Source organism: Theropithecus gelada, chromosome X (genome assembly GCF_003255815.1).
Source record: "Theropithecus gelada isolate Dixy chromosome X, Tgel_1.0, whole genome shotgun sequence".
Lineage (NCBI taxonomy): Eukaryota > Metazoa > Chordata > Mammalia > Primates > Cercopithecidae > Theropithecus > Theropithecus gelada.
In genome coordinates this window covers 151,600,041-151,627,650 of record NC_037689.1, presented here as the reverse complement: position 1 = coordinate 151,627,650, position 27,610 = coordinate 151,600,041, and the positions used below count along the sequence as shown (strand labels likewise).

The following is a 27,610-nucleotide window of genomic DNA, read 5'->3' as shown; positions in this document are numbered from 1 at the left end:
CTATTTTCAATTTATTGAGAAACCTCCATACTGTTCTCCATAGTGACTATACTAATTTACTACCCCACCAACAGTATGAAAGTATTCCCTTTTCTCCACATCTTTGCCAACTTGTCTTCTTTTGTCTTGTTGATTAAAGCCATTCTGACTGAATTGAAGGGGTATCTCATTGTGCTTTTGATTTGAATTTCCCTGAGATTGAGTGATGTTGAGCTTTTTTTCTCCTTCCTTCCTTCCTTTCTTTCTTCCTTCTCTTTCTTTTTTCGAGACAGGGTCTCACTCTGTCACCCAGGCCAAAGTGCAATGGCACGATCCTAGCTTATTGTAGCCTCAACCTCCTGGGCTCAAGTGATCCTCCCACCCCAACCTCCCAAGTAGCTGAGATGACAAGTGTGCACCACTATGACTGGCTAATTTTTCCTTTTTTTAGAGACAGCGGTCTTGCCACGTTAACCAGGCTGGTCTTGAACTCCAGGACTCAAGTGATCTTCCCACCTCGGCCTACCAAAGTGCTGGGATTACAGGTGTGAGCCAAGGTGCCTAGCGAGCTTTTTCCCATGTACCTGTTGGTCATTTGAATGTCTTCTTTTGAGAAATGTCTATTCAGGTCTTTTGCCTTCTCCTAACCTTTTATTTTATCTGTCTCTCTATCTAGCTATCTATTTATTTTAAGATGCAGTCTTGATCTGTTGCCCAGGCTAGAGTGCAGTGGCACGATCTCGGCTCACTGCAACCTCCACCTCCCAGGTTCAAGCAATTCTCCTGCCTCAGCCTCCTGAGTAGCTGGGACTACAGGTGCGTGCCACCATGCCCGGCTAATTTTTTTGTATTTTTAGTAGAGATGGGGTTTCACCATTTTAGCCAGGATGATCTCAATCTCCTGATCTTGTGACCCATGTGCTGAGATTACAGGCATGAGCCACCATGCCTGGTCAATTTTTTTTTTTTTTTAAGAGACAGGGTCTTGCTTTGTTGCCCAGGCTAGAGTGCTGTGTGCAATCATAGCTCACTCCTGGGCTCAAGTGATCCTTCCACCTAAGCTTTCCAGGGAGCTGGGACTACAGGTGTGTGCCACTACGTCTGGCTAATATTTAAAATGTTTTTTTTTTGTAAAGACCAGGTCTTGCTTCTTGCTATGTTGCCCAGGCTTGTCTTGAACTCCAGTTCTCTGATTTTTTTAAAAAATCATAAGTAGATGTTGAATTTTATCAAATGCTTTTTCTGCATCTATTGAAATAATTATGTGGTGTTTTTCCCCTTAAGTTTGTTAAGGTTGAGTTTCTAATTGTAAACCATATTTGCATTCTTAGGATAAAATTGAACTCGGTTGTGATAGATCATATACTGCAGGATTCAGTTTATTTGTCTAGAATTTTAAAACTTATTTCCACATCTTGTGTCATACTTTTCTTGGCTCATCATAGTAGATATATTAGTCTAGTAAAATAAGTTTGGAGACATTTATTTCTTTTCTGTGTATGATTGGCATTGCCTACTCATTAAAGATTTGGTAGAAGTCATCCGTAAAGCCCTCTTGGTCTGTTCTCTCTCTCTCTCTCTCTCTCTCTCTCTCTCTGTGTGTGTGTGTATGTGTGTGTGTGTGTGTGTGTCTGTGTGTCCGTGTCTGTGCGTAGGGGGATGGGTAGGTTTTTAAATACATAGTCAATTTCATTGTGGTTACAGGGATTTTCTGTTTCTAGAGCTGGTTTTGGTAAGCTGTACTTTCCTAGGAATGTATTCCTTTTGCTTATGTTTTCAAATTTACTGACGCACGGTTCACAATAAAATCTTTCCATGAGTAATATAATTTACTTTTCTCTTTTCTTTTTATATCCAGCTTGTTAGAGGGTTGGCTCTTGTTTTTCAGCTTTTCAAAGAAGCAGGTTTAAAATTTTCTCAATCCTCTCCATCATTTGTTTCTATTTCATTAAGTTTTATTCATCCTTATTTTTCTTTCTTCTACTTTTGCAGGCTTACTCTGTCATTTTTTTATGGCTTCTTGAATTGGATGTTCAGCGTGATGACTTTTTGACTGCTTTAGCTGCATCTCTATACTTCAGCATCACACACCCAACGGCTTACTCAACATCTCCATTTTCACACCACTGGGCACCCCAAGCTTAATATAGCCAAAGCAGAACTCTTGATCTGCACCTCTGAAAATGTATTTTTCCTGTAGTTCTCCCCACCATGGTGAAAGGCACCCTTATTTCCCCAGTTGCTCAGGCCCCAATCTCAGGAATTATCCTTGTTTCTTTCCTTTCTCTATGCCCTACATCCAGTCCTTTTGTTCAGTTTTGAAAACATATCTTGAATCTCACAACTTCTCAGAGCTGCACTGACTGCTACCACCCTAGTTAAAGCCACCATCATCTCTTTCTCCTAGACTGTTCTAGGGCCTCGCAACTAGCCTTGTGCTGTAGTTTTGTCCCATCATGTCCAGTTCTCCACTCTACACCTGCAACATACATCAGACAGCTCCTGGCTCAAAATCCTCTAAGGGCTTCTCATCTTAGAATAAACTCTCGGTTCTGGCCAGGTGCGGTGGCTCACACCTGTAGTCCCAGCACTTTGAGGTGGGCGGATCACCTGAACTCAGGAGTTTGAGACCAGTCTGGGCAACATGGTGAAACCCCATCTCTATCAAAAATACAAAAACTTAGCCAGGCGTGGTGAGCATCTGTGGTCCCAGCTACTTAGGACGCTGAGCAGGGAGGATCGCTTGAGCTCAGGGTGGAGGTTGCAGTGAGCCAAGATTGCGCCACTGCACTGCAGCCTGGGCTACAGAATGAGACCCCATCCCCCACCCCCTCAAAAAAGAATGAACTCCCAGTTTTCGTAGTGGCCCCGGCTGCCTTTCCAATCACATTCCCTACCACTCTCCAGCAACACTGACCTCCTTGTTAGTCCCCAACATGCCAGGCATAGTCTCTCCTCATGGCCTTTGAACTTGCCTGGAATGTTCTTTCCCCAGATATTCAAATGAGGGAGTAAAATGAGGATGAAAACCCATAGATACCTAAATAGCACCCCCTTTACTCTTACTCTATCTTTCTCAAAGCCCCTGTCACTATGTGAAATGATACATTATACTTATGTGTATGCTAGTATGAATCTTCCCGGCAAGAATCTTAGTATGCTGTCTGTTCAGTACCATGCATCCAGAGCCTGGAAGAGTGCCTGGCACATAGCAGGTAGTCAATAAATGAATGGGGGCAGGCAGCCAAATCAGAATCAGGTTTTCTTGCTAAGCATAGAACTAACAGAAGGATCACTGAATGGATTGGATAATGACTGGCATCAGGGTAAGGTCCCCTTAACAAACACTCCTGTCCTGAACACCTGGTTAGCTAACACTTTTCTCATATTTTCCCAAAACACAATTGCTGGATCTCAGCTCCAAATCCATTTTTCTAGGAAAGTGAACAATTGCTGGATCTCAGCTCCCAAATCACATCTTTCAGGCAGAGCTAACATTGCCCCTTATTCACACCTCCACCAAACCATCTGATCCAACAATGACAGGTGTCACGAGGCCTTGGCATGCACTCTCTTCCCCCGCCAGAGTTCTGCGAAGGCCAGGGTTGGGATTTGTTGTCAGTTTATTCCCCACCCCTACGAGAACGTGACCACCGGGCAGGCTCAGATGAAATAATGCATTGAGTAGGCCTCTGAAACCAAGGCCCCTCAGCTGGGGCAACGTCAGGCTCCAGGGCGGGTAACTTTGCTGCTTCTGCTGAAAATGGTGATATTGAGAAACTGCGGGTGCAGTGAAACGCTTATTGCAGCGCACTCGGTGCATCTGTGGACAGAGGGTCAATCGCCCCTCAGGGCCGCGCAAACAGGCGTCCCGAGCCTGGGCCTTCACTTGCCCCAGCATCCGCAAGGGTCCATTAATCCTTAACATTCAAATTCCGCCCACTAAACCAGCCCCTCCGCGCCCAAGCCGCCTCTTTTCCCCAAAGGACGGCCGAAAGCAGCCAATCAACAGCTGGAGAGGACCGCCTCCTTTTCCCTGGCCGAAATGGACAAGAAATCTCGCCAATTGACGGCATCGCCGCTGTGACCGCCCCCCCCGCCCCAGCCCGGCCATCACAGCCAATGGCGGGCAGGCTCGCAGCGGCGCCGGGGGCGGGGCGCGGGCGCGCAGGTGCAGCAGCGCGCGGGCCGGCCGGGAGGGCGGGGCGCGACGTCGACCGTGCGGGGTCCCGGCGTCGGCGGCGCGCGCGCTCCCTCCTCTCGGAGAGAGGGCTGTGGTAAAAGCCGTCCGGAAAATGGCCGCCGCCGCCGCCGCCGCGCCGAGCGGAGGAGGAGGAGGAGGCGAGGAGGAGAGACTGTGAGTGGGACCGCCGTGGCCGCGGGCGGGGACCCTTGCCGGGGGGCGGGGGTCAGGGGCGGGACGTGGCGCGGGAGGGGCCCGCGGGGTCGGACGACACGGCTGGCGGATGGCGTCCCTCCTCTCTACCCTCCCCCTCCCGCCGCCGCCGGTGGCGACTCTCCCTTCGGCCCGTCACCCGTGCTCGCGGGTGACCGTCCTCGGCGCGGCCTCCCTGGAGCCGCCTTCGCCTGACGCCCCTCTTCCGCCCTCGGCGCGCATCCCGGCCCCCGGCCCCGCGGGCGCCCCTGTCGCCGGGGCTTCGCCTGTCGGGGCTGCGCGCGCTCCTGCCCTTCTCGGGGCTTTGGGCCGCGGCGCCGTCGCGCGCCCGCGGCCCCGGCCTCTCCCTGGATCGCGCTCTCCCCTCTCCTCCCTCGCGCGCCCCCTCTCCCGTTACTTGGCCCCCCCCCACCGGCGCGCGTGCGCACTTCGCCTCCCGTCGGGAGAGTGCGCCACAAGGGCTCCTGAGCTCTCACCCCCATCTCTGGGCTTTGCCTCCCCCTCCTTCTCGCCCATTCCATGAATTTCTGCCCCCCCACCCCCACGCGAGCGAGTAGGTCCACCGGCTCCTTTCCCCATCTAGCAGGAACAAGGAGGTGGGGATTATTGTCCACAAAAGGGACTAGACATTGTGTTCTGGGTCCCACAACTCATCATAAAGAGGTGGTTATAGTTCCCATCAGGAGCCGTGAGTAGGGGACTGTGCGTCCAGCAGCACCCGAGGCTCTTCGGCGCCTGAGGCTCTAAGGTGCGAGCGTGTCCCCAGGGTGCTCAGAGGTTCTTTGGAGTGCTGTGGCCTCGGAATGTGAGCACCCTCCCATCTTACCCTCCCCTTCGCCGGCGATCTTCCAGTTACATAAGTGGAGTGGGACATAGTAGGTAACGGGCTCTCATCGCCCTGGAGCGCTCGGGATCACCGGTACCAGATGGAGCAAGTTCATCGCGACGCTGTGGCTCCTGTTCATTGTGCCTGAAAGGTTATTCTCTGTTCAGTTTGGTTATGACCGAATCACCCAAACTGAAACTCAGATGACTTTTATATGGCAGTGGCAATGTTTCTGTGGTTTTGCACTAAAGACTTAAGGTCATTATGAAGAGTTTAAAAGGATTGCTCTCGCAGGGGAGACCGTTTATGACATTGCTAAGTATGGACCCCAAGGGGGAAAAAGCTCATTCTGGAATTGCTCTGTGGCGGTGACTTCTGTTGTGAGTGTGTTCGGGTGTGGGTTGGTCACAGCAGAAATGGGCTCCACCACAAAATTGATATTCCTGACTCATGGTCAGGCAGATGTGTGCTTCTGGTTATTTTTCCAGGAACAGGAATGGGCTCTGCCGAGCCTTGCACACGTTGTGTCTCTGCTGTGCGGGATCAGTACCCCAAACTGTGAGATAACAGGATCGAATTCATGGGTTGGTTGGTGATCCAGGAACCATACCTACTTGGATGTGATACTGAGTGACTTAGACGTTGTAGGACTCTCATAAGTTTTAGGCATTTTGTTATACTGTAAAAAGCATATACGGCTTCGGTAGTAACGCTGCACTAATAGGTAATTATTACTCTAGAGAATTTTGGGTTCCGTGGCTGGAATGTTCATCTGTATCTCAGCAATTTCAGTTAATAACCAGATTAAGCTGACCTCTTGAGTCTTTTGAAATCTGCTGGGTCCCTATAATAAGATAGGGTCTGGATTTTTTAATCTTTTGGGAATTTCCACCAAGGATTTAGGGAAATAGGCTTATTTATGGGCTTTTCAGGATTTCTATTTCAAATCCCAGTCAGGAAGTGTAGGAAGCACTTGCTTTTATTTTCTTACGTGAATATGTCAGAACCTTAAATCACCCAATCAATCTAGAAGTAGTACAGTTGATTAAAATAAGTCACCACAGGTCACCCATTCGTGGCAGGTCAGCTAGGTGGCTGATCACTGGAATACAGTCATATCCCCAGGCAGACACAGGAGCCTCACTTGACGATCCCAAAGTTTGTACATCTGAGCTTGAGACATGACAAGTTGAGGTCTCTGCTTTGTTCTTCAGAGTTGGCAGTTTGTCTCCTCGGGTTCCCCTCCAGTTAGCTGTTTATCATACACCTAGCCCTTTCAACAGTGCAGGCAGCTTCCATAGTATAGTTTTCTCTTCAAAGTGCCGGGTGGAGGGGTACCCCCCTTTCCATTGTCCTAATGGCTCCATAGGGCTTCCATACCAGCCCTTTCCAGTGTCCTAACAGCTCAAAGAAACCATCTATGACTTTCTTGTTAGCACTGGCCTATCACACCTTCCTATTGCCTGTTACTAAAATTTAACCTGGAATGCTTTAAGCTTAGAGTACTGGGTCTTTGTTTTATCCGATTGATAGGAGAGTGTCATACAGTCAGCAGAACTCCGACTTTTGTGCTGTTTAATACTTAGGTAGGTCTGGGGCAAGGCACAAACCACTGTGTATTCAAAGGGTTATGGTGCTTACATTCTGTGTGTATATGTTTGTAATTTCCAACCAGAGTCATTTCCCGTGCCTGCCCTGCCTCTGTGCAATCTCATCTAGTGGAGTAGGGAGGCAAGCTGTGGAGTTTGAAAAAAAAATAAAGAAACAAAAAAACTGGCTAGATGAGTTTAATAGGCTGTTACCCCCTCTGGAACATTCCTCCCATGTGGAGATGAAATGAGAAGTTCGTTTCTTTAACCTAAAATAAAGAACAACAGAGATAAAATTGTTAGTTCCTTATTGGAGCCTGGTTTCCACTGCTTTGGACTCTGCATGATAAATGACGTGTCCTGGAACCTGAAATATTTTATAAAGGGTAATATCAGCAGAAATCTTTTAATTAGCTAAAAGCAGTTTGTTCTCAAGCTGCCCGAGTTATCTTGGAGGAGGAGAGAATCACAGAAAATGTTTGATATTTCTAGTAACCAGTGTTTTCAGTGCATGGGGTAAAGCACACTCCTAGACTGGCCAGTCCCGAAGAGTGTGGCAGGACACCTGCTTGTTTTCCCTGCCCTCTACTATGGTGACATCCTTGCAGACCAGTCTTGCGTGGCTGGCAGACACAATCTCTTTTTCTTGGGTAGAGCATTATCACCGCTGCGATGGAAGGACCTTGTCCTCGGTGCCTCCATACCAGCCCTTTCCAGTGAAACTACTGCTGTCCGGGCAAGCCCTGTGCATGTGCATCATTCCGGGTAGGACAAGACGTGAACAGGTCCCTCTTCTTTGGGCTTAAGTAGAAGTTGAGCTCTTCTGCTTTTATCTGTTTTCTTCTGCCTTTCTATTTCAAGAAACCTTCTCCTGTCAAAAGCTTGGTTCACATGCCATTGCTTAAATACTTTGATGGTATGTATGGTGTGTGGGATAACTGAGTGGGAGCCGGAATTGGGGGGTGGGCAGGGCATCCCCACCCCCACATCAAAGGGAGAATGACCATTTCGTTAGAGAATAAAAAGCCTGAGTCTTTATAACTTCTTCAAGCACACATATGCTGGGTCTGGTGGCGTGTGAATGTGTCCCCGCTGTGGTGTGTGGCTGTTTTGCAGTTCCTGTAGACACTGTAGTCTGGGCTCTCATTATTGCCTCTGAAGCTGACAGGACTAAACCTTAGTAAGGATGCACTTGTCTTCCTTGCCTAAGAGCTAGGGGTGTTTTATATATATATGAACTTTTTTCTTTATTAGATTTCACAAACTGCTGTCATTTTCTGGCTTCTTTCTTTCTTTCTTTTTTCTTTTCTTTTTTTTTTTTTTTTTTTTTTTTTGAGACAGTCTTGCTTTGTCGCCCAGGCTGGAGTGCAGTGGCACAATCTCAGCTCACTGCAACCTCTGCCTCCTGGATTCAAGCAGTTCTCTGCCTCAGCCTCCCAAGTAGCTGGGATTACGGGCACCCGTCACCACGTCTGGCTAATTTTTTTTTTTTTGTTTGGTTTGGTTTTTTTTTTTGGTCGAGACAGGGTTTCGCCATCTTGGCCAGGCTGGTCTTGAACTCCTGACCTTGTGATCCACCTGCCTCGGCCTTCCAAAGTGCAGGGATTACAGACGTGAGCCACCGCACCCAGCCTCTGTCTCTTTTCTTTTTGACATGAAATCTTAAGTTAATTATCTTAAACTTTAAGAACTAGAAGGATCCTTAGTCCAGCACCATCAGTTTGCAAACAAAAAAAAAAACCTGTGTCCCTGAGAAGTTGTGACTTTTCCAGGGCCTCCTAGCCAGGATACCAGTTTGGTTTTTATTAGATAGCTAACCGAGTAATACTATTAACTTGACTTCTGGGGTTTCAAAGTATTCTATGACTTGACTGTTTAAGGGAATTATGAGGCCTCACTGAACCTCAAAAGATAATTTTAGATACCATCCTGTTAGCTATAGAGCAGCAAAAGAGCAGTAAAAGACTTGGTTGGTGTTGCCCTTTTTCCGGGTTTGATTACATGAGTAATTGTGTGGATGGTCTCTAAGTTGTATGCTCTGAGCTTTTGTTTTTAGCTTATAAAAGTGCTACTTTTGGGCCAGCATAGTATCAGAAATTAGGTAATTAATATGGGGCAGTTTAGGCTTTAACAAGGAAATGATGGTTATCTTAATGACAGAAATGGTACTGACAAAAGTCCTTTTTTGAACATGTGTTCAAAAGCAAAAGAGAAACTATCAAACTGATAACTCAGTTTGTTAAACAGTGAGATTGACTGATCTGAGAGGCTTAAAACTGATTGCCCTGAAATAGAATTGCATGTTTTGGATGATGGCTTTGGGTCTCCCAGAGCACGTGGTTTCCCGTGGTGCTGATTTTTTCTCTCAGGATTAAAGCCCCTTTATGTGATGTTGTTACAGCAGCTCATTGCAACTTCATTCAGCTGCTTGCAAAAGAAGGGAGACTGCCTCTAGGTTCCATGTGTTCTTTCAGGGATGGTATTTTGATGTTGCATATTCTCTTGAATATGTATTCTTCCCTGAGAATTTCTGTGTGACGTGGTGGAAGAAATACTGGCCAGAAATCACCATTCATGGTATGCTTTTGTACTGTCGAAGTGTCCCCTAGAGGTGACAAGACTTGTGATAGTGTTGATTCTAACAAGCATGAGTCTTTCCTCTATTTTAGCACTGTGTGTTACTTACGTGCCAGTAATTTGCAGTTTATCCTTTGTTTCTAGCTACGTAAGCTGGGAAATAGCATAGTACTTTGTCTGTGTGTTTATCTTCAAAATGTCCCAAATAGCCCTGGGAAAAAGGTCGTGCAGCTCAATGGGGGCTTTCAACTTACAATTTTCTTTGTTTTAGGCTCCATAAAAATACAGACTCACCAGTTCCTGCTTTGATGTGACATGTGACTCCCCAGAATACACCTTGCTTCTGTAGACCAGCTCCAACAGGATTCCATGGTAGCTGGGATGTTAGGGCTCAGGTAAGTAACCTTCCTTTTTTTTTTTTTAGTATATGTCCTGGTTTGGCCATCTTTTTTTTTTTTTTAAAAAAAAAAAAAAAAAAAGGAAAAAAGGAAAAAATATACTACTCTTGGACAGTATAAAAGTACCCCAAAGACTAAAGACATAACTGTGCCAAACTGTGCCATATAATAAAAAAAAGTCACTTCCCTGAGCCCTGAAAGGTCAGTGTGGGTAGGGTTACCTGGTCGCTACAGCGAGATCTGGGGGCGGGCGTCAGATTAGAGCCGGAACTGGTGATCTGCAACTTCAGTTCACCTTGAAGCAGGTCAGCTGAGCTGAGAGCGCTTGCACTGAGCCCTTCTGCGCTGCTGCTGTTGCCTTAGCGGTCTTCAGCATGTGTTTACTTCGGTTTGGGGTAAATGCTTTAGTGGTCAGCGTTAGTGAGCAGTGGTAATGCATTTTCAGATATGGGAACTGGTATATGGTTGGTTCCCTAGAAGGACACCCTCCTGAAAGCTGTCTCAGAACACCGGGGGCCATGACTAATAAATATCATGTGCTTGCCACACTCCTCCCATGGTAACTAAAGAGAGTACCCAGATATACATCTGTTCTTGAGACTCTAGAGGAGGATGAGTACTTTGTAAAAAGCTGGTGGCCCAAGTCATTCTAGGTCTGACACTCAGGTGCTGTATCAGCTGCAGTTTGAACTAGTTGGCACCATTGTGTGGACTTTAGTTTTGTAAAAATGAATGGTTCCTTCAGGCTCAACATCTCAAGCTGTTTGTTGTTGTTGTTTGTTTGTTTTTTTGTTTTTGTTTTTGTTTTTGTTTTTTTGATTAGTGGTCACTCCACATTTGATGTTTTGACGTGTGGATTTCAGAATTTCTGTGTGGTAAAGCCGAATGTTCCAATTGAATTTTCCCTTTTTTTCCCCCCTAAGCAAAAATGTGGGTTTTCACATATACAGCCATTGTGATTCCAACTGAGACCCTAAGTCATACTTTGTTGTGTCTCTCTTGTGGTTTCTGACACCTCAGTGTGAAGCTGTTATAGACATCCATAAGAAATAGCCTGCTTAGGAATTATGTGAGGGCAAGGTTTGGCTGAAGGAGAATAGAAGGTGTGGAAGGAAGGAAGAGCATCACACTCCTCAAGTCCCAAATTTGATTCTGCTCCTGATCCTGTGACTCAAATTGTCATTCTCCTTTACTGCTGTGGGGTGTGCTCTGGGCCCGACTGACAGGACATTCTTTGTACTCCACGTATTTATGCTGGTGGGAGTTGTATGGCTAGTGCTTTGTGCTTTGTCTCAGAAATTGTGTGGACTAAATGTAATATGGGCAGTGAATGGGTTTCTTCTGGAAGATGTTAGGCCTGTAGGGTGGTTTGGGTTTTTAAGAGTCTTTTTCTCAGATCACACGAATGGATGTTATAAAACAGGCAATGTTGACACCATACAGTTTCTCCTAAGAAATGTACAGAGAGTTCAACCCGAGGAAGCTAATTGAAAGTAAACTTTTTTTTTTTTTTTTTTTTTTTTTTTTTTGAGACGGAGTCTTGCTCTGTCACCCAGGCTGGAGTGCTGTGGCCGGGTCTCAGCTCACTGCAAGCTCCGCCTCCCGGGTTCCCGCCATTCTCCTGCCTCAGCCTCCCGAGTAGCTGGGACTACAGGCGCCCGCCACCTCGCCCAGCTAGTTTTTTGTATTTTTTAGTAGAGACAGGGTTTCACCGTGTTAGCCAGGATGGTCTCGATCTCCTGACCTCGTGATCCGCCCGTCTCGGCCTCCCAAAGTGCTGGGATTACAGGCTTGAGCCACCGCGCCCGGCCGAAAGTAAACTTTTAAAAAGAAATATAGAAAGAGGAGATTTTTAAAATATCTTATTACTTATGAATGGGAAAGATGTAGCCATTTGAGCTTCAAAGAACTTTTGAGGGAATTCTCAAAGGACAGTACCTGTCTTTAGTAGATAAATGCTTGGTATCTATTTTTCTTCTTTTACTTTTTAAAGAATTACTAAAATAACACATGGATTTATAGAAAAATCAAACCACTTAAGAATTTATGAGGTGGCTGGGCGAGGTGGCTCATGCCTGTAATCCCAGCACTTTGGGCGGCCTAGGCAGGTGGATCACCTGAGGTCAGGAGTTCGATACCAGCCTGGCCAACATGGCAAAACCCCATCTCTATTAAAAATACAAAAATTAGCTGGCTGTGGTGGCTCGCACGTGTAGTCCCAGCTACTCAGAAGGCTGAGGCAGGAGAATCACTTGAACCTGGGAGGCGGAGGTTGCAGTGAGCCAAGATCATGCTACTGTACTCCTGCCTGGGTGACAGTGTGAGACTCTGTCTCCAAAAAAAAAAAGTATCAGGTAAAAAAATGAAGGCTCGCTGCTTAGTCTCTGCTCCCACTACCCGGAATAACCACTGTTAATAGCTTAATGTAGATCCTTCTAAGACTAAACTATGTACTTTTTGTGTTATACAGGAGGATGTTTTTTTTTTGTTTTTGTTTTTTTCTTTTTTTGAGATGGAGTCTTGCTCTGTCACCCAGGCTGGAGTGCAGTGGCGCAATCTCGGCTCACTGCAACCTCCGCCTCCCGTGTTCAAGTGATTCTCCTGCCTCAGCCTCCTAAGTAGCTAGGATTACAGGCACCTGCCACCACACCCAGCTAATTTTTGTATTTTTTAGTAGAGACTGGGTTTCACCATGTTGGCCAGGCTGGTGTCGAACTCTTGACCTCAGGCGATCCACCCACCTCCGCCTCCCAAAGTGCTGGGATTACAGGCATGAGCCACCACACCCGGCCTCAGGATGGTGTTATATATACATATTCTGCATTTATCCCTCTCATATATTTATCTCTGCCTCATTTCTTTTAAGTAGCAGTGTAGTCCAGGGCTGACTTACCATCATGCATTTCATTGTCTCTCTGTTGGATTTCCCAGTGGTTTGTTATTAAAAATACTACAGGATTGAAATTCCTCATGTGCCAGTGATTTTGAAGAATGGCTGCCTAGACTTGGAATTTCTGGTGGGTACCACCACATCACTGTCCAAGATGGCTATCCCAGTTCCCACAATAGTCTGAGAAAGTGCCATTTTCCCATACCCTCCCAGAATTGGACATACATCTTTTAAATTGGTGCTACTTGGATTATTACTGAGGCTAAACCTCAATAATCATTGTCATAGTTTTTAGTGTATTAAAGATGTTAACTCTTTGTCATGCAGATATTTTCCTATTTTGTCTTATGTCTTGATTCTTGTTTTTCTGATATATAATACTTCTGTTATGATTTCTTCTTTTGCTTTTATACTTAGGAAATCCTTTCTTACCCTTTTTTTGAGAGGAGTCTCGCTCTGTCACCTAGGCTGGAGTGCAGTGGCGTGATCTTAGCTCACTGCAAGCTCCGCCTCCCAGGTTCACGCCGTTCTCCTGCCTCAGCCTCCTGCGTAGCTGGGAATACAGGATCCCGCCACCACACCTGGCTAATTTTTTTTGTATTTTTGGTAGAGACAGGGTTTCACCCTGTTAGCCAGGCTGGTCTCGATCTCCTGACCTCATGATCTGCCCGCCTCGGCCCCGCAAAGTGCTGGGATTACAGGCGTGAACCACCGCGCCCCGCCAGGAAATCCTTTCCTACTCGTAACAACAGATCAGTAGTCATCTGTATTTTCTTCCTAAAAAACCTGATGATGTATTATATTCATACATATGTATTTAATACATACAAAAGGGCCAGATGTGGTGGTTCATTCCTGTAATCCCAGCACTTTGGGAGGCTGAGGTGAGTGGATCACCTGACGTCAAGAGACCAGCCTGGCCAAGATGGTGAAACCCCGTCTCTACTAAAAATGCAAAAATTAGCCAGGCATGGTGGCAGGCGCCTCCAATCTCAGCTACTGGGGTGGCTGAGGCAGAAGAATCGCTTGAACCCAGGAGGCAGAAGTTTTGGTGAGCCGAGATCGCACCACTGCACTCCAGCCTGGGTGACAGAGTGAGACTCTGTCTCAAAAATAAATAAATAAATAAAAATAATAATGTTATAGTTAAGTTGTCCTGTGTTTTTCCTGTGATTTAAAAAAATATCTGTTTTGTATTTAACTTTGGGGTGGGATAAGGTATAGCCCACTTAGTCAGTTGTGTCTAAGCCACTTGGTGAACCAGTCAATCCAGTCTTCACCTTTAACAAATGCTGATTTCTTGAAGTGAGCAAAATATCTCTTAAACTTTTTCCTATTTTCTCTATAAAGTTGCTTTTTTCTGAATTTTTTCTTTATGAGGTTTGATGGCAGCCCTATCAGCAGACAATTGTTCATTCACCCAACAAATATTTGAGCATCTGCTTCAAGCCTGGGGCAGTGCTAAGCCCTAGAAGTGATATCTTCTCCTTATCCGGAGTGGGGCTACAGTGCTCATTCCAGAAGACTCAAGAAAATAGCAGATCATCACAAAAGCAGGTTTTACATAAATGAGGAGGAATCCACAGGGTTGTGTATATGTGTGTGTGTTTTAAATTCTGATGTAAGTTGGAGCTTTAGGATAGACTGTGACATTAGAGTAGTTTGTTTTGCAACTCATGTAATTGCAGGCTGATTTTTGTCTTGAATTATGATAATGGTAACTTTTTTCTGCTGAAACAATTCTGTATTCATCTTAGCTTGGTTGGGATGCAATAAAAGTTTTATACTGGTAAAAATGATAATTTTCTTCTATGAAGATTTTGAAGCTTTTCTGTAACAGCTGATAAAAATAAAGAGAGGGGCCAGGCTTGGTGGCTCATGCCTATAGCCCCAGCTGCTCGGGAGGATGAGGCGGGAGGATCCTATGAGCCCAGGAGTTTAGGCTGCAGTGAACCATCATCACACCACTGTACTCCAGCCTGGGCAGCCTCGTTCTTTAGAGTAAGACACTGTCTCTTAAAAAAAAAAAAAAAAAAAAAAAAAAGCTTTTAGTGAATATATTCTTAGGGTAGCAAGTGTAATTTTTGTCAGTTACATTATTTGAATCTAATAAATACCCTCAAAGCTGAAGTTGAATTCTGATTTGGATTGAAAATACTTTTTATTTGAAGGAAGAGGGATAGAATAAATGATATGATTAAGGAAAAGGCTTCTTGTATAAGGCCGGGGTTTTTTAAATGATTTTTTGAATAGTTAGATAGACAATAAGGAATTAAAAAGGTGATATAAAAAATTATATGGGGCTGGGCACAGTGGCTCATGCCTGTAATCCCAGTACTTTGGGAGGCTGAGGTGGGTGGATCACCTGAGGTCAGGAGTTTGAGACCAGCATGGCCAACATGGCGAAACACCATCTCTACTAAAAATATAAAAATTAGCCGGGCGTGGTGGTGCACACCTGTAATCCCAGCTACTCAGGAGGCTGGGGCAGAAGAATCGTTTGAGGCCAGGCGCAGTGACTCAAGCCTGTAATCCCAGCACTTTGGGAGGCCGAGACCGGAGAATCACAAGGTCGGGAGATCGAGACCATCCTGGCTAACACGGTGAAACCCCGTCTCTACTAAAAAAAAATACAAAAAAACTAGCCAGGCGTGGTGGCGGGCACCTGTAGTCCCAGCTACTCGGGAGGCTGAGGCAGGAGAATGGCGTAAACCCGGGAGGCGGAGTTTGCAGTGAACTGAGATCCAGCCACTGCACTCCAGCCTGGGCGACAGAGCGAGACTCCATCTCAAAAAAAATAAAAAAAAATAAAAGAATCGTTTGAACCCAGGAGGCAGAGGTTGCAGTGAGCCAAGATCGTGCCACTGCATTCCAGCCTGGGTGACAGAGTGAGAGTCCATCTCAAAAAAACTAATAATAGAAAAAAGTTATATGGTGCTGGGAATGGTGGCTCACGCCCGTAATCCCAGCACTTTGGGAGGCTGAGGCGGGTGGATCACTTGAGGTCAGGAGTTTGAGACTGGCCTTGCCAACATGGCGAAACCCCATCTCTACTAAAAATACAAAAATTAGCTGGGTGTGGTGGTGTGCGCCTGTAGTCTCAGCTACTTGAGAAGCTGAGGCAGGAGAATCGCCTGAACCTGGGAGGCGGAGGTTGCAGTGAGCCAAGATCATGCCATTGCCCTCCAGGCTGGACGACAAGAGTGGAACCTCGTCTCAAAAATAAAGAAAAAAGAGTTATATTGTAAAGTCTCTCTGCTACCCTCTTCCCAAACATTCATTTCTTTCACTGGAGGCAGCCACTATTACCAGTTTCTTTAAAAATATATATATATATGTGACTGGGCGCAGTGGCTCACACCTGTAATCCCAGCACTTTGGGAGGTGGAGGTGGGTGGATCATGAGATCAAGAGATGGAGACCATCTTGGCCAACATGGTGAAACCCCATCTCTACTAAAAATACAAAAAAATTAGCCAGGCACAGTGGCAGACGCCTGTAGTTCCAGCTACTCGGGAGGCTGAGGCAGGAGAATAGCTTGAACCCAGGAGGCGGAGGTTGCAGTGAGCTGAGATCACGCCACTGCACTCCAGCCTGGTGACAGAATGAGACTCCATCTCAAAAAAAAAAAAAAAAAAAGTGTGTGTGCACACATGTATTAAATTTTTTAATAAAATATATATATAACAATTTACAGTTTTAATTTTAACTGTACAATTCAGTGGCACTGAGTACATTCACATTGTTGTACAGCCATGGCTACCATCCATCTCTGCAACCTTTCGTCTTGCAAAACTGAAATTTCATACCCATTAAACACTAACTCCCACTTCTCCCCTTTCCCCTTCCCCCTGCCCACCCTCTGGCAACTACTGTTCTACTCTTTGTCTCTATTGGACGTATTTTTGTGTGTTTAGGTTTGTGTATATATTTTACATGTGTATACATACACAAGGGTATGTGGGCGTTGTGTTTTTATACGTACTGTAAAATATTGTGTACATTTGTTTGTTTTAGTTAATGTATCCTAGAGATTATTTAGAATTAGTTCATATAGAACCATATCATTCTTTTTAAGGGTTGGGTTTAAATAGTCTATTATGGATGTACCACAATTTATTTAACCAGTTTTTAAATTTTTTACTTATTGTTTGAAATTTTTTTTTTTAGAGACGGAATCTCACTCCTTTACTCAGGCTAGAGTGCAACAGCATGATGATAGCTTACTGCAGCCTTGAACTCTGGGGCTCATGTGATCCTCCCACCTCAGGCTGTCTCGTAGCTGGGACTACAGGGATGTGCCACCATACCTGGCTAAATTTTTTATTTTTATTTTTGGTAGACACGGGGTTTCACTGTGTTGCCCAGGCTGGTCTTGAACTCCTTGGGCTTGAGTAATCCTCCTGCCTTGGCCTCCCAAAGTGCTGGGATTACAACCGTGAGCCATGGAGCTTGACAAGAGTGGCCTTTTAATTGCACACTATTAAAGAAAAAGCTGCGTCTGAGTAAATAAGCATACAGATATACCACTGCAATACTATTTGTAGAGATCAGATAGCTATTAGGCTAGGAAGAAGCTTTTAGCAGTTAGCACTAGAAAGCAAAACTTTGGAAACTTCCATTTCATCAAAAGTGACCTCATCTGAATAGGGCGTGTAAGGGAGGACCTTTTTACTTGACAAGGGGAACTTCAGCCAGTTCTTGTTTGTGAACCTTGAAGAAAGTGGAGCATTTTTATTTTGGGAGCATTCTAGGTTGTGGTAGCTCCTTGGTACTTGGGGTTGGAGAATCTCCCTCTGCTGCTGGACCTTCTGCCTCCTTCGTGCTGTAATATGCATAAGAGGTATCCAATTCAGGAACAGGCTGTGGTTGCTTCGTTCTGTGACTGTTGAACTCTTTATATAGCAGTACTTTATTTAAGCTGTACTAATTGAACACTTATTATGTGTCAGTTACTGTGCTAGCTGCTGGAAACTATCCTACCCTCAGCAGTCTTCTGGTCTAATGGGAGGTACACAGACGGGCAAATGGGCTATGACTTTACAAGAGGCTAACTTCTGTGATGGAGAGAAGTTCCAGCCACTAAGGGAGCGCATAAAAAAATCAGAGGAGATCCTACCAAGAATTGAGAGGTAGGTCAGGGAGGAGACTTCTTTGAAAAATGGCATCTAAGACCTGAACAATAAGGAAACATAACTAGGTCAAGAAGAAAGCATCAGTGGGGAGAGATGCATGAGTCTTTTTTTTTTTTTTTTTTTTTTTTGAGATAGAGTCTTGCTCTGTCACCCAGGCTGGAGTGCAATGGCGGGATCTCAGCTCACTGCAATCCCACCTCCAGGGTTCAAGCGATTCTCCTGCCTTAGCCTCCCAAGTAGCTGGGATTACAGGTGCCCGCTGCCACGCCCAGTTAATTTTTGTATTTTTAGTAGAGACGGAGTTTCACCATGTTGGTGAGGCTGGTCTCGAACTCCTGACCTCAGGTGATCCATCCATCTCGGCCTCCCAAAGTGCTGGGATTACAGGTGTGAGCCCCCGCACCCGGCCAGGCTCAGCTTTCTTTCCAGGCCCCATCACACTCTGAGATGTTCCCTGGGCCCCAGAAGGCAGCGTGAGGTGCTCCACCCGTCTATGCTGTCCCTTTCCACCCCACCCTATCCACTGGGCCCCTGGGGCTCCCAGTCCACTCCAGGTCTCTTCATGGAACCTTCTTTCCCTTCACTTCTGTCCCAGGAGACCTGGGAGACTCATGGGGACAGGGCATCATCTTCTCCAGCATGGTTTATTGTCTAATGCACGAAAGTGCCAGGCTGTGAGAAGGTCAGGAGCTTGCATGGAATGGGAGTCAGCTATGGTACAAAGTGCGCTGCTTAGTTCTATTTTTTTATTTTTTATATTTACCTAAGACTTTGATGGTAAAGGAAGCAGTGTGTGAGCAAGCTGACTCCCGTCTTGTCAAGTACCAAGTCCACTCTGATGAGCCCCTGTGGACAGCACTGCTGTAACTCCCCAAGCCTGGGCTCAGGAAGTGGGCCCTAAGCCCTGTTGCCAGCTCTTCCTCCATGCTGTCAGCTCTTCCACCATTCCTGGTGTCATTCTAAGGTCCTGTCTTCCCATAGTCTTCCCCCACCCTCTTCCTTCGTGGCCTCTACACTCAGCTCAAGTAGTAGCTATTTGGGTACTTTTCACCCAGACTTAGGAAATGTTAGCAGTTGGTCGTATTCCTGTCAGCCCTCTTACTATGGAACTCAAATAGGACAGATTCAGCTGAATTCCCAGCCCTGTAGTTGCACTCTGTCTGCCCTGCTTCCCCAAGGTAGCCTGTCCCCTAAAGGTCACCAGGATACTCCCCACGCAAGGTTTTTGTTGTATTACACATGACAACATGGAATAAAGTGTTTTGCAAATTTACTGGATGATATCCTACTATATGAAACATCCTACAACTTACTCTTTGCTCAGCATTTGACTTTTGAACCTGGTCCGTGTTGCTCCATGCAGACCAGTGTTCATTCATTTGATATGTCTCCTTGTGCCATAGAAATAGTTTTACAATAGAAGCCTGTCCAGAGCCACGGGGGAGAAGGGGATTGTAGAGAAACAAGGATTGGCATCTGGTTTATGTTTACATCCTTTAGTCCTGTTAACCGAGAAGAAGATATTTTTATTTCCATGTTTGTGAAAGCTTTCCACAAAAAAATGGCATGCATTTTCTAGACTTATTAATAGGGCAGTCCAAAGGTTTTATTTTTAGATTTGAAAGAAAACAAAGTAGGCTTCTGAGATATGCACATTTCCCTGTGTCCCTGTCTCTTTTGCAACATTCCACATTGCTGCTAAAACTTGAGCACTTTCAAGCATGTGCTTACTTTCTATGTATGAATCATTTTTTAAAACATAAAGCATTTTCGGCCGGGTGTGGTGGCTTACGCATATATTCCTAGCACTTTAGAGGGCCGAGGTGGGTGGATCGCTTGAGGTCAGGAGTTCAAGACCAGCCTAGCCAATATAGTGAAACCTCATTTCTACTAAAAATACAAAAAGTGGCCGGGCGCCTGTAATCCCAGATACTCGGGAGGCTGAGGCAGGAGAATCACTTGAACCCAGGAGGTGGAGGTTGCAGTGAGCAGAGATCGAGCCACTGCACTCTAGCCTAGGCGACAGAGCGAGACTCTGTCTCAAAAAAATAAAAAAAAATTAAAGCACTTTGTCTGGTGGTATGTAAGTTTTGGCATTACTTTGATAAGTTGTATTTTAAGTCTTTCTACACATAATAACTTATTTTTAAAATATAAGTTTCCGTGTGCTTCTGGGTTTTGTGTTTTTGTAAACAGCAGAAGGTATTAGTCCATATTAAGTACTAATTTGTTCTAATATTTTCAGCTGTTTTTGGTATTACACTTGGCAAAAAAATAGACAAATGTCTGCAGTTGTGACAGTTTGTCTTTTTGTTCTTTTTAACTCCAGAATAAATAATTCTAGTGAGTTTTTTTCTTAGCTTGTAAGAACACGGGAATGATTAGAGTCATCATAACACTTAAGTAGTTATGGAAGATTGAATGTCTGTAATCAGTTGTATAAAATTTCCCAGTCATTCTTCCAGGTTGTTTAAGACAAAGAAATACATGTGTTTATTAAGCTCTTATAAAATTTAATTGTAAAACATCATTGTAGAAAACTTTGAAAATGCATATAGGTACAAAAATAAAAAATTAGCCAGGCATGCCGTGGCTCACGCCTGTAATCCCAGCACTTTGGGAGGCCAGGGTGGGAGGATCTTTTGAGCCCAGGAGTTCAAACATATTGAGACCCTATCTCTACAAAAATATTATAAAACAAAATAGAATCACTCTGGCGATTCCACTATCCAAAAAAAAAAAAAAAAACTGCTGTTAATGTTTGGTGTGTATCTTTCTAGACCAAGGTCTCCAACTTGGGTTGAGAATTCAGCGGAGTCTGTGATCTTGGATGGGAAAAACATTCAGTCTTTATTTTCACTAATCTCTCTGAAAGTCCAGAGTTTTAGCCGGGCATGGTGGCTCATGCCTGTAATCCCAGTGCTTTGGTAGACTGTGGAGGGCAGATCACTTGAGCCCAGGAGTTTGAGGCCAGCCTGGGCAACATAGCAAGACCCTGTCTTTAACCAAAAAAATCCAGCTGGTTGTGGTGGCTCGTGCCTGTAATCCCAGCACTTTGAGAGGCTGAGTCAGGCAGATCACCTAAGGTCAGGAGTTTAAGACCAGCTTGACCAACATGGTGAAATCCCGTCTCTACTAAAAATACAAAAATCAGCCGGGCGTGGTGGTGGCTGCCTGTAATCCCAGCTACTCTGGAGGCTGAAGCAGGAGAATCACTTGAACCCGGAAGGCAGAGGTTGCAGTGAGCCGAGATCCCGCCATTGCACTCCAGCCTGGGTGACAGAGCGAGACTCCGTCTCAAAAAAAAAATCCACATTTTTCTTCAATGACAGTTGTAAGCAACAGACCATGGTAGTGTTAGAATAGCAGTGACTCACCAGTAGAGATCAAAGATACTTTCATATCATATTATAGTTGTTACAGATATTTTGAAATATCATATATGCTCATCACTGCTTCAAACTTAGGGGAATTACTGAACCCCTCTCTAGATCTGGTTATTTAATGATTTACTGAAGAAGCACATATTTGAGCACCAACTCTTGAAATATGTTGTTAATCAATTTCTGTGCATTTTACACATTTCAAAACATTCTTCTGAGGAGGGGTCCAGAAGGCCAGAAGGGTCCATGGCAGAAAAAGGTTAAGAACGCCTGTTCTGTACTTCATACCATGTGGCTACAAATATAAAAACAGACCTTAAGCCAGGTGTGGTGGTGTGGTGGTGCACACCTGTAGTTCCACCTACGTGGGAGGCTGAGGTGGGAAAATCACTGGAGCCCAGGAGTTTGAGGCCAGCCTGGGCAGCATAGCAAGACCCTGTCTCTTAAAAACCAATCAGGACTTGACTAGTCAGTTAGTGGGGGAAAACACAGGTATAGTAAAAGCAGTCAAAATTACACTTAAACTTAGATCATCTTATTAAATTAAACATTTATTAACATGTCTAGTGTTTTGTGTATATTATGCAAAGTGTAATGCAACTAAAACTGTTTAACGCTTCTCAGTATCGCATAAATTGGTTGGTACATAATAGCCTAAAAGTTACTTTTGCTGTTGGCATTTTATTTTATTTTATTACTTATTTATTTATTTTTGAGACAGAATCTCACTCTGTTGCCAAGCTGGAGTGCTGTGGTGTGATCTCAGCTCACTGCAATCTCTGCCTCCCTGGTTCAAGCAATTCTCCTGCCTCAGCCTCCCAAGTAGCTGGGACTACAGGCCCGTGCCACCATGCCCAGCTAATTTTTGTATTTTTAGTAGAGATGGGGTTTCACCATGTTGACCAGGATGGTCTCTATCTCTTGACTTCGTGATCCGCCTGCCTCAGCCTCCCAAAGTGCTGGGATTACAGGCATGAGCCACTGCGCCCGGCCTGCTGTTGGCATTTTAAACATCCTTCCAGAGTCTTTCTTATCTGCTTGTAAGCATGTCCACATGTTGTTGTTTTTTTTTTTTTTTTTTTTTTTTTTTGAGACGGAGTCTCGCTCTGTCGCCCAGGCTGGAGTGCAGTGGCCGGATCTCGGCTCACTACAAGCTCCGCCTCCCGGGTTTACGCCATTCTCCTGCCTCAGCCTCCCGAGTAGCTGGGACTACAGGTGCCCACCACCTCGCCCGGCTAGTTTTTTTGTATTTTTTGGTAGAGACGGGGTTTCACCATGTTAGCCAGGATGGTCTCGATCTCCTGACCTCGTGATCCGCCCGTCTCGGCCTCCCAAAGTGCTGGGATTACAGGCTTGAGCCACCGCGCCCGGCCTATGTTGTTGTTTTGAGTCAAGGTCTGCCGCCCAAGCTGGAGTGCAGTGGTGAGATCACAGCTCACTACAGCTTCGACCTCTTGGGTGCAAGTGATCCTCCCACTCAGCCTCCCAAGTAGGTGGGACTACAGGTGCCCACTACCATGCCCAGCTAATTTTTCTGTTTTTTTTGTAGAGACGGAGTTTCACCACGTTGCCCAGAATGGTCTCAAACTCCTTTGCTCAAACGATCCTTCCGCCTCAGCCTCCCAAAGTGCCGGGATTACAAGTGTGCACCTCTGTGCGCGGCCCACATAGTGTTTTAGATGAATGAGATCATATGTGTACTTTTGTAACTTGCTGCCTTTTCTCAACAAAATGTTGTAAATATTCATGTCCATAAAAATAGACATATATCTTCACTTTTCCTTAAAATGAAAATAACTTACTTGCATTTTCTTTCTTTGTTTTTGTTTTTGTTTTGAGACAGGCTCTTGCTCTGTTGCTCAGGCTGGAGTGCAGTGATGTAGTCACAGCTCACTATAGCCTCCACCTCCAGTTTCAAGTATTCCTCCTACCTTAGCCTCCCAGATAGCTAAGACTACAGGCACATGCCACCACACCTGGCTATTTTTTAAAAATTTTTTGTAGAAATGGGATTTCGCTATGTTACCCAGACTGGCCTCAAACTGCTGGCCTCAAGTGATCCTCCTGCCTTGGCCTCCCAAAGTGCTGGGATTACAGTCATGAGCCACTGTGCCCAGCCTGCATTTTCTTATTATAAAAGTTATACGTGTTCAATGGACAAAAAATTTTCAGAAAATATACAAAGATGAAAATTTAAAACCGTCCGTAAATCTGTCATCTACAGATAAAGATAACGTCTAGATAATGTTTTTCTATCATCATTTTTAGTAACCACATAACATTTCATTGTATGGCTATGCCTTAATTTAATGAAGAGGCATGTCCATTATTTCTGCATTTTCATGACTGAATGATGATGTGTCTGCCGGCTGATGGCTTCAACTCTGTTTTTGCATTTCAAACCTCTCTCTTGAGCTCCAAATTTGATGGCCTCGTCAGCATTTACTTGAGTTGCTCATAAGTATCTCAAATTTAACAAGTCCCAGTCTTGATTCTTTTCCCCCTTCAAACCTATTCCTCCTGTTGTCTCTATTTCAGTAAACAACATCAATATCCACCCAATTACTCAGTCCAAAATTCTAGGAGAGTCATCCTTGATTCTGCTTTTTTTTTTTTTTTTTTTAATACGGAGTCTCATTCCCGTCACCCAGGCTGGAGTGCAGTGGTGCAATCTTGGCTCACTGCAACCTCTGCCTCCTGGGTTCAAGCAATTCTGCCCCAGCCTCCCGAGTAGCTGGGATTACAGGCACCCACCACCACGCCTGGATAATTTTTTGTATTTTTAGTAGAGACGGGATTTCACCATGTTGGCCAAGCTGGTCCCGAACTCCTGACCTTGTGATCCGCCCACCTCAGCCTCCCAAAGTGCTGGGATTACAGGCGTGAGCCACAATGCCTGCCCTGATTCTGCTCTTTCTCTCATCATCCCTGAATCTGTCAGCAAGTCCTGTTAGGCCAACCACTTCTCAGCATCTGCACTGCCAGTATGCTAGTCCAAGCCACAAAACACCTCTCAGAGGTATGCAGCAGGACTTTGTTCGTGTGTGTGTGTGTGTGTGTGTGTGTGTGTGTGTGTGTGTGTTTTATGGTAGAATTATTTTATAACTTCAAGTGTAGGGATGACCTTTCTTTTAAAATTTTATTTATTTTCTTAATGTTTTATTTCCATAGGTTTTGGGGGAAGCGGTGGTATTTGGTTACATGAATAAGTTCTTGTGGTGATTTCTGAGATTTTGGTGCACCCATCACCGGAGCAGTATACACTGAACCCAATTTGTAGTCTTTTATCCCTCACCCCCTCCCACCCTTTCCCTCAAGTCCCCAAAGTCCATTGTATCATTCTTATGTCTTTGCATCCTCATAGCTTAGCTCCCACTTGTGAGTGAGAACATACGATGTTTGGTTTTCCATTCCTGAGTTACTTCACTTAGAATAATAGTTTCCAGTTCCATCCAGGTTGCTGTGAATGCCATTAAGTCACTCCTTTTTATGGCTGAGTAATATTCCTTTGTGTGTGTGTGTGTGTGTGTTTGTATATATATATATAAAACCACAGTTTCTCTATTCACTTTTTGATTGATGAGCATTTGGGCTGGTTCTATATTTTTGTAATTGTGAATTGTGCTGCAGTAAACATGCATGTGCAAGTATCACTATGCAATGAGGAACAACTTCCTCACTGATATCCTCGTGAAACGCTACATATTTCATGGGTCTGTTTGTTATACCAACACTCAATTCTAAATGATGGAATTATTTCACATTTGGTCTCTTTTTCATCTGGCCATTATAGTTCAGTTTAAACACTGAGTTCCATTCCTGCCCCATGCTGAAGGATTTGCAGTACATCAGACTGTAGTCCATTGATTCATTCCAGAATTGAGTAAGTAAGGTATCTATAGTACCTCAGGCCCTGTGTTGGGCAGGAATGGGGTATCCTAGACAGATTTGGTACAGCTTGAGTTCATTGGCAGAGACAGATCTTAGATAATTATACAAGTACTTAAGTATTCAGAAGGACAAGTATGGAGGTGGGACCCCGCTACACTCCTCTACAGTCACGTGCTGCACAACGACGTTTCAGTCAGCAGCAGAGCACACATACAGTGGTGGTCCCATAAGATTAGAATGCCATGTTTTTACTGTACCTTTTCTATGTTTAGATATACAAATACTTACCATTGTGTTCCAGTGATCTGCAGTATTCAGTATAGTACCATGCTGTACATTTTTATAGCCCAGGAGCAATGGGCTATATACCGTATAGCCTAGGTGTGTAGTAGGCTACACCATCTAGGTTTGTGTAAGAACACTCTCTGATGTTAGCACAAGTAAATCACCCAATGACACATTTCTCAGAACATATCCCTGTCGTTGAGTGACTCATGACTGTACAATGGGGGAACCACTCAGCCTTGGGAGGGTTAAGGAAGTCTTCCCCAAGGAGGCAACACCGACAACAGGGAACCAAGGGTTGAACATAAGTGGGCAAGGTGCAGAGTGGAAGAAGGCCTTCCAGATGGCGAAGAGCATGTGTGAAGGCCCTCAGTCTGTCAAGAGCTTAGTCCTGTGTGGCAGGAGCTGAATGAGGGGTTAAGGGAGAGTGGCAAAGGGGCCGGGCCGTCAGAGAGGTCAACAGGGGCTGGATAATACAGGATTTTGGATGTTAACATCGGAGCAATAGAAAACATGAAGGGTAAGGTTGTTTGGGTTTTGAATTTTTATCAAAATATTGCAACTACTCGGTAACAAGTTAGATGTAACAAAAGAGGTTATTGTAAAAACAGCAGTCTACCCCTTCCCCTTCCCTTCCCTGACCCAGACATGTCAACTTTTAACTGTTTCTGATTTTAGGTCCTTTGATGGTTACCTTCAAAATTGAATCATGCTTATACATCTTTCTTGATTTGCCAACTTTAGGGAACTGTATTAACTCCCTGAAATGAAAGAGAATGACTTAGCTTACGTTACCTCCCCATGTTGAAATTCATATTCACATTTCTCTGTTATTTTATTTTATTTTATTTTATTTTTTAGTTTTTATTTGTTTTGAGATGGAGTCTCACTCTATCGCCCAGGCTGGAGTGCAGTGATGCGATCTCTGCTCACTGAAACCTCTGTCTCCTGGGTTCAAGTGATTCTCATGCCTCAGCTTCCCGAGCACCCGGGACTACAGGCACACACCAGTGCACTGGGCTAATTTTTCTATTTTTAGTAGAGGCGGGGTTTCACCATGTTGGCCAGGCTGGTCTTGAACTCCTAACATCAGGTGATCTGCCTGCCTCGGCCTCCCAAAGTGCTGGGATTACAGGTCTGAGCCACCATGCCTGGCCCACATTTCTCTGTAAATTTTAAACAGTATTTTAGTCCATATGTCAGTTCCCCTCTGTGTAAGATAAGGATATTAATAACCCTACTTTTCCTTCCACTTTCCCTCCTCAACTTCTGCCTCCTAAAAGCTATACTTGACAATACCCATTCTTGCAATTGTTAACATTTATGTTTTGCCCTGCAACCGCAGCCAAGTTGTAGGTTAATTCTAAAGTTGAAAATAACATTATTTACATTATTACACATGTAACTGTTGTTCTTGGCAAAACCAAATAATGAATGTTCCAGGATTACATTTCCTTCTTCACAGGTCTGGACCACTCAAAGGAGAACGACCAAGCAAGGTCAAATGGATTCCCTTTTCTTAGACTCTGTCACCTGCTTAAAATCCTTGCTAGGATTTAATCTGCTTCATATTCAAACCTTGGCTTGCTTAAATAGCTCTTTGTTTGGCTCACTGTTTCCAGTTGCCTTTTTATTTTGTTTACTATTCCTCCTCAATTATGTTGTAAAATGCTCTTAGCAGTGCTGTTTATTTCGTATGATTCTGCTTTTTCTCCACTGAAGACCTTTCTCTTGAAAGGCCTCTGCCCTTCTGCAATCTGGGCAAGTATTTGCTCTTTAAGGTTGCATACAGCTATACCTGGATCTTCCCTTCACTGGGCTCTTGGGTTGGAGCCCCTGTGTCTTAGAACCCATATCTTCCTTTTACATGGTTTGCTTCCTCGTTTTCTGAACTGCATCCTTAAATAATGTGCTCAGATAGAGTGCATGGGGAGTAAACTGTAGTGGATACCATTGTCACTTACCCCATATACATTTCTTCTTTGCCCATTCCTAACAGAATCCTGATATTATTCACCTTTCTACCTTATTCCCAACTTCAGAAAGGATCCTTAAGTCATTCCACACATTGTGTTCCTTTGGCAACTGTTACTGGTCAAGTATGGACATAGGATCTAAGTTGGTTCACTCAGACTGAAGGGAAGGGCTTCGATGGCACGGTTCAGGGAAGACTTTCTCTTTTTTCTCTCTCTGGAGTAAATGAGAAAGGTGTCGCTGGGGGCCCTTTTGTAACCTCAGACTTAGGGACAAAGCCTGAGAAT

General features: G+C 44.7%; 1 protein-coding gene across 3 annotated transcripts in view; it reads left to right on the top strand.

Moving 5' to 3' along the window:
* The first annotated feature begins 4,191 nt into the window (after window positions 1–4,191).
* Window positions 4,192–27,610, top strand: part of MECP2 (methyl-CpG binding protein 2) — a 78,286-nt gene continuing 54,867 nt past the window's right edge. Inside the window, exons 1-2 of one of the 3 annotated variants that reach the window (XM_025371764.1) lie at window positions 4,192–4,336; window positions 9,639–9,762. In XM_025371764.1, the coding sequence (XP_025227549.1) occupies window positions 9,737–9,762 (26 nt within the window). In that variant the 5' untranslated portion in view covers window positions 4,192–4,336; window positions 9,639–9,736. The remainder of the gene's footprint in view (window positions 4,337–9,638; window positions 9,763–27,610) is intronic. The other 2 variants (XM_025371765.1, XM_025371763.1) reach the window with 2 other exon arrangements.